A 7,972-nucleotide genomic window follows, 5' to 3' on the forward strand; every position below is an offset into this window, starting at 1 on the left:
AATGATAAAAATTTGAGAGGATGAGAGTGATTTTAGCCGAGTGAAAGTATGAGGATGAGGTAGGCGGCCAAAATTTGGTGTTAGGGTTAGGATTATAGGGAGTGTTGGGTGAGGATGAGTGCGTGGTTATATATACGACGAGTTTAGGGTTAGGACAAGTGTGTTTGGGTCGAAATATATATGGGCTATTTTTTTTTTGGTTTATTCGGCCCATTTCACATAGTCCGACATGTTAAACATTATATCATGTTTGGTCCATTTATTTGTGGGGGATTTATGGTCAGATTGTTAACATTATTAGTTATTAATGTTGTCGGACCATATTAGCAAATTTGGTTTAGCAATATAATCGGTCCATTTTATCAATATTAGCATATTCGGGTTTGGTTTTTAATTTCATAAAATTTATCGTTTAATTTTAATAATTATTGTTTATTCGAGCCAACAAATAAGACGGGTGTTTGGTGACACAACTCAACAACCAATGTCAAATTCCCATCCTCCGCTCTCTACCATTTCGAACGATACTCCACTTTTTTAATGCTACTTATAATTTATTATGTCTATTAAATAATAATAATAATTTGTGGCAGTATACATTTTCTACTATGTGTACATTTTATTTGTTGGGAGGTATTTTTTTAGGATTTTAGAATTTACTAATTATTGTATTTTTATATAAATAACATGTATTTAATTCAATATAGCTAGAAAACATGGAAGAGGAAGTTCAAAATCGAAAAAATGCAATTAGGTAAATATATTTTCTTTCCGTAATAAATTTTTTTTGTATAATATTTTTTTTCGTAGGCAATAATTTTGTTTTTAATTGTAGTCCAGGGGATCCATCAAGGTTCAATGACGAGTTAATACGATTGTTGGAAAATATGATTGACTCGCACAATACAATTGCAAAGACATTTAGGAAGGTTAGGGATAGACTGACTGAAAATATAGACAGTGAAGTGAGTATCAAACTGATTTCAAGGAGATCAAGTGATGGAAGAACTTACAATCTTCCAACAGTTTCAGAGGTAGCGGCTTTAATTGAGGGTGATATTGGTCCACATATGGAGAAGCGAGATATTATTGTCAGAAGGTCGTGCGGTGGTTTGCAGCGGATATCTGAGTTGCACCCTTTATACACCCCCTTACAATATCCTTTGTTAATTCCATCCGGAGAAGATGAGTATAGGCCGGGTATCATAGAAATGCAAAAACAAATATACAATTAAAAAAAATTCATTCTGGCCCAAATACATACCCGTGCAATTTTGCACGGGTTTAAAACTAGTAATATTTTATAGATATAATACGGACGGACTACGGAGTAACTATAATGCTCCAACGACAGAAGAGAATCATCAACCTAATTCCTTTCAATTGCTTGATTTGCTTTTAATATACTGTAATAATAAATTTATAATTAACTAATTGTTTCATTAGCGACTTCTTCTTCCTCGTCGCCTTTAATAATCTTTACTTCTTGCTCCTTGTGTTCAACAACTTTAGCCGCTTCCCCTGCCTTGTTTGCGTTCTTAAGCTCTAAGGCTTTTAACTCTGACAATTTCGCCTTGGCAGCCTGATCAGCCTTAGCTTTTTCTAGAGCGCAAATTAGGTTATCGAGACATCTATCATCATCTTCGTCATGCAGCTTTGGGATTAGATGCTCTCCAACATCTGCCGGCGTCATATTAGTAACCTCTAACAGGCTTCTAATTTCATCAAATTTCGGGTGTGTTTCGAGTAACAAGTAATTCTTGGCAAGAACCTTAAACCCTTCAAAACAACAGTATGACATCTCTATATGCTTGTCCATCCGCCCTGTCCTGTTCAATGCAAAAATCATAGGAGACGGTTTTATATGTCATTCAGTCATCATTCATCAACTTTATACTTACTGATTAACCGAGTTTATGTGTATTTTTTTCGAGCTTTTATAATTTTTGATGTCAAAATTAAAATTTAATTGAGCTCAGTTTCATTATAATTTTTTAAAACCAATATTTTTATAATGGAGCTCAGATTCTTTCAAATAAAGCTCGTAATATATAGATCTAACCTCAAACAATTCATTATAAAGCTCAAATTCTTTAATACCTGATCAATGCTGGATCCAATTTGTGCAAAGCATTAGTCGTAAAAACGATAATTCTTTCGCCTTCAGAAGACGACCATATCCCATCAATAAAATTCAACAACCCTGATAATGTTACTCCATTAGGTTTCTTCTCAGTGAATTTTTCTTTACTATCCTTAGTTTCATCCTTCGAGGTAGAATCAATATTCCGGTTATTAGTAATTGGAAGCGAACAATCAATGTCCTCAATCGCGATAATACACCTTTTACCTGTGGTAATTAAAAGCCTCCTAAGTTGCTCATTACTACTAACCGCGGTCAATTCAAGGTCATACACATCATACGATAACAAATTAGCCATTGCCGCAATCATAGTAGATTTACCGGTCCCTGGTGGTCCATAAAGCAAATACCCTCGTTTCCACGCTTTACCGGCCCTAGCATAGAAATCCTTACTCTTACTAAACTTCAACAAATCCTCAACAATTTCCCTCTTCTTTTCCGGGTCCATAGCCAAATTATCAAAATTAGCAGGGTGTTTAAAAACGACTTTAGTCCATAACACGCGATTATCATGACTTGAACTTGAATCCGAACCCTTGTTAACATAAAGCTTCCTAGTCCTGTTTTTCTCTATTATCATCTTCCCTTCACTAGTCACGTGATCTAAGTACTCTCCTGTTATCAATTCCCGATACTTCTTATGGAAAACCAGCTTATACGCTTTTCTCGCCACGCTAGTCTTTACAGGAGAATTAAACACTCTCAGTACCCACCAAACTGTAACACCCTGAAATGTATCAGTAACCTCTTCCTCATCCGCCATTCTAAAAACCCGCTTCCCTCCTACAGAACTCAGTCGCAAACTTCTTGATTTTTTACAACCATGTTCACCAAGATAAGCCCGGACTTGACTGTAAATCTCATTGGTGGATCCCCAATGATCATGGGATAATTGATCAATGTATATGTGAATATAAGGAGACATCAACCCGAAGAACTGATGCGTGTACCGAAGAACTAATTGACGAAATTCAGAAGATAGGTAGTTTCCGAAAATTGACCATACAAAGAAGAGTAATTGTAAGTGCCCTAATTTTGTCCAGTTTGCAAGAGTAAAGCTCTTTTTCGCCATGTTAAACTTCTTCAAGTTTTTTTCAAGAAGGGGTTAAAATAAAAATTGTTTAAGTTGGCATTTTTATAACAGCTAGTCTTCCTTGAGACGGATGCGTGTTAGAATTTGGCTTTTTATAAAGTTGCATTGGTCAGGGTTGAAGGCAAGTATATATATAATTATAACATGTTTTCCTAATTTTCTTAGGTAAGTCTTTTTTTGGTTAATTTTTTATTTTATGGAAAAGTTAATATAAGAAAATCATGATTACAAAATCTTCAAGTATTTGAATAATTACTCATCAAATCTTGAATTATTTATGTATTCACATGAGAAGAATATCGATCATTTATGTACTATGAGTAACTATATTTGATACAATAAAGATTAAAGAGTGTGCTAGGTGAAGGGACCGCGGTACATCACATGTAGCGGCGGAAGACAGAAACGCGGTCCTCCTGAGACCTATTACATTAAAAAAACTTGTAAAATTGGGTAAAGGGACACATACTTTAAGTGTAGACAATAAATTGGTCTAACCCCGAAAATATACACCGGTAGATAGACTAACGTTCTCAACCCTTGAGACGACCTCGGAATAATAGAGAGACACTTTCTCACTTTTTTTTTTTGAGGGGGACACTTTCTCACTTTTGTATGAGTGTCAAACGAGCTCGGATCTCTTTTTTCTTATGTAACAAAACAAGTGATCCTTGCTATTTATAGAAGATTAATTCTTACTTTCCTAGCCATTAAGGCATGTAGTAAATCCTTAACAATTAAGGATTCTATGTTGAAAATGCACGTGGCTTTAAATGATTAGCATATCACATTTCACTAAAATTTTGGAGAGATGGTCTCTCACTAAGTTATTGAGTCACTAAGCTATTGAGAGACCAACATTTCGTACCCTTTTATTTATATTTTGTACCCCTTTTGTTGTTGATCGTATTATAGTACTTTCGTACCTATTTACATAAAAAATGTACTCATTTTATCTTTAATCATGATTTGTACCTATTTTATTACCTTTAGTACCACTTTTTCTTAAAATTGTACAATGGTCTCTCAATAAAGCTTATTAAGAGACCGTCTCTCAGAAGACCTACTCATCACATTTTATGTTTATCAAACCACGTAACATAATTATCTTCCATCGATCTCTCATACAAACGTCTTTCCGATATTAACTATATTTCCGTGTTAGGCGGACAATATAAAAAATCTGTCATCGAGATTATTTAACTTTATTATCTCATAATAAATTAAATAACCGTAAACGTTAAATATCAACCGCAAGTGTGTGACCACATACGTTCATCGCTAAACCGGTAATAATTAATCTCATTAACTATTAATCGAGGTTGGCGTTTAACAACACTCCCCAACGGCCGGATAGCGTGAATACCAATATTCACTGTACTCGAACCAGTAAAGGATCTTGTATTTATTTCCCTCGTCGTTCTAACTCCGGATCGTCCTAGGGTATGGTTTGACTGTCAAACCCCACTAGACGACCACTATGTTACATGTCGATCATTATCGGTCAAGAATGACTTTAAGAAACTCCTTTCTTAAAACATTCGTATGCCCTGGCCAAGGTCTTTATATGACCAATAAGATTAATGACAACATAGAGTTCAAACTCATTACCTTTGAGTTAACGGATTCCATCTTGACTCACCACTAATTACATAGGTACTTAATTATATCCAATGACCATTCAACTAGCATTTTTACACACTAGGTGTCCGGTATCTAAGTATAATAAGTAGTCTATTAACTACAATGATGATCTCAGGTCAAAGGATAAAATATACAATTACTCCTTAAGAGAATTTCACATTGACAGTGCATTGGTAATAATAACCATTTGAGAAATCTCACTGTTGGTCAGTTCAATAATCATATCTTCATATGCATCATCTATATTATAACTTAATGAATGAGATCCATTAATACTCAACTTATGAGTACCGTTATCAATATATTGGTCTATCCGGATTATCATAGTCCCATTCTGATAATGCCACGACCAAGAATATTTTTAGACTAAACTCTATAACAATACTCGACTCTCATTATCATAATCTCCATTATGATGTCAAGTATACCAGTTTAATCAAGGACTTATCATCGTATTAACACTTAATGAGATAATAAGAAAATGTCATCTAATTATTAATCTCCCTTAATAATTACACTGTATGAAGTTCGTTCAAAAACGTTTCATAACGATTGCTGATCTGGGGCATAGTTCCAACACTAGGCACCACAGGCGAAGTCAGAATCGTTTATATGTGGGGTCTATTCTAAAGTGATTGTTATATATTTCTTATTACGGGATCTTAAAGATATAATTTTTTTTAAACAGACAAATTTTAATGATAAAAAACGTCAATTATCGAAAAGTTGTGGGGACTGGAGACCCCCACTAGGCCACTACTCTATATGTGGCTATCTTATTATTGAAATGAACCTAGAAATAAAATTCTAAGATAGCGAATTTTCCTAATGTTGTTTTATACTAATATTAAGGTCCATATATAAGAATTTTGGGTAGCAAAAATCGATAATTCTAACCATTTTCTAGAAATTTCTGGTAGTGAGTGCTACCTTTGGCTATTAGCTAGGTTCCCCATGTCTTCTGATTCAGATGTGAGTGAGAAATTAATTTTAAGGCACAGGGGGCGAAAGGGAAATATTATAAGGGGGCCTCGAAAAAATTCGGAAATTTTAACTAAAAAATTCGAAATTTACAAATTTCGGCGGCGGCGGCCGCCCCTCGGGTTCTCTCACAAAGAGGTAAACGGCTTGCCAAAGAGTTTGTTTCATTCTTATTAAGATCTCTAACCTCATGGTTAAGGGATGACGTAAGCAACCACCATCCATTTGATTACACTTGATTACTAATGTACAGAGTAACAAATTACTCTATAATATTAGATCGCTGAATTGTAACTTGTAAGTTGTCCTCCGATTTTATGTACCAATTAAACTTTACCGACTACAACAAATCAGTTATTTGTATTCTCAGACGAGTTGAATCAGAAATTGAGCCTAACAAACAACAATTTCTTGTCATCCCTTTATGATCCCGAATTGTAATTGTTCTCGCTTAAGATGGTTATATCAGTTCTAAAATTAAAAGAGTTTAAATAACATCTCACTTGAACATATAGTTTCATTTTCTCGCTATTGTAATAAGGGTTTTTCTAATTAATAAACCAAATATGGAAAGATTCACAACATATTCTCATGATAAATGCAATTATAAACTTATTTTTACCATAATTAGTAAGAATAGTCTATGAATTTTTCCTTATTTGATTTATTAATGTGTACTTTAAGAGCACACGTTAGAAAAATCCTTGTAATACAGCTCAATTGCTAGCACACTTTTGGCCGGCCGGGATCATATGCATCGATCACAAATGTTGATTTGATTATTGAATAAAAATCCGTGACTTTTATCTTTAAAAGAGAAAAGAAATCGCTTCAGTTTGAAAATAATACAATTACATGATTTACATAAACGGTAGTGATTCGAAAACTATTATTACAACTTACTTACAAGCTAGTAATAAACAAGATGTTTTTACAAGCTCTTGGGTTTCGAATTACCAATGTTGTTTAAGCGACGACATCCACACACAGTAAGCACAAACAATCATCTGAGATATGTAAACATAAACAGCAAAGGAGATACTCATGAGGACCAAATCTTTCCAATCTCCGCCTTTCTGTTTCGGGCTTAAATTCTCTTTCAACCCTTTGCTCAGCTTCTTAACTGTTCCGCCTATGTCTCGCAACACTGGCAATCGCGTCTTATTACCCGTAACTTTGTGCTCATTTTTCTCAGTTGGATCTTTACTTTGGCAAGGGAAGAATACCGACGATGTAGGAATTTTTATGCCTTGATCTTTTTTCAGGTCATAGCTTATATTTTGTAGACAACATCTCATAGGAAATGAAGCCATGATTTCGTTACACAATTTTGATGTTAAACCAACCAAATTAAAATAAAATATCATCCATTATATGCCAAGAAAATATAGGACTATAGAAAAGTCTTAGATAAGGTAGTCCCCCACAAAAACTGGTATCCACTAAAAATTTTCACTTACCCTCAATTATTTAGTTATTTTTAGGGGTGAACATCGGTTTGGACCGGGCGAACATGATCAAACTGGACCTAACTGAAGACCGAAATTGTGAATTTCGAGGACCGAAGACCAGACCAGACCGAGGACCAAAACCTAAAAAAATGTGGACCGAGGACCAGACCTATGAGAATTCGGTCAAATGAAAACCTGACTTGAGACGAGTCAAATATCATCCCATACAATAAGTCTTGCTGAAGACGGGTCGGAGCAAGCGACGGATAATGCCACTCACAAAACGGATAGGGGGGACAAGGTGGGGGCACCCCATGTGCTTCCCTCTCTCCTCTATTTGGGTCATTTGTGAGGAAAAATGGTATCACTTTAAAGTGACGGATACGTGCCGTCACAAATGAGATTTTGTGCATCCCATATGGGTATATATAGGACAAAACTTTTACCTTTTCCAATACATTATGTTTTTGTCTTAGTCATTCCACATTTGTACATTTGATCGTCTTAAACTTACAACGGATAGTGTTCATCTTTAACAAGACAATAAATTAGATGTTCGGGCATTAATTCTATCAGACGTTCGGGCAAACGAACAATGACTCCAAAAATTGTACATAAAATTATGCCAAACAAATAAATCACGAAAATTTTCACACTTAA

General features: G+C 34.8%; 1 protein-coding gene across 1 annotated transcript; it reads right to left on the reverse strand.

Annotated features, from left to right (window-relative positions):
- Positions 1-1,297: 1,297 nt before the first annotated feature.
- On the reverse strand, positions 1,298-3,883 carry LOC141652676 (AAA-ATPase At3g28580-like). The gene is made up of 2 exons (XM_074460237.1): positions 2,101-3,883; positions 1,298-1,829 (listed from the first exon to the last, which is right to left on the reverse strand). The coding sequence occupies exons 1-2, from the start codon at positions 3,213-3,215 to the stop codon at positions 1,427-1,429; spliced, it is 1,518 nt and encodes a 505-aa protein (XP_074316338.1). The 5' UTR covers positions 3,216-3,883; the 3' UTR covers positions 1,298-1,426.
- Positions 3,884-7,972: the final 4,089 nt, after the last annotated feature.

The sequence above is a fragment of the Silene latifolia genome, chromosome 4, assembly GCF_048544455.1.
Source record: "Silene latifolia isolate original U9 population chromosome 4, ASM4854445v1, whole genome shotgun sequence".
Lineage (NCBI taxonomy): Eukaryota > Viridiplantae > Streptophyta > Magnoliopsida > Caryophyllales > Caryophyllaceae > Silene > Silene latifolia.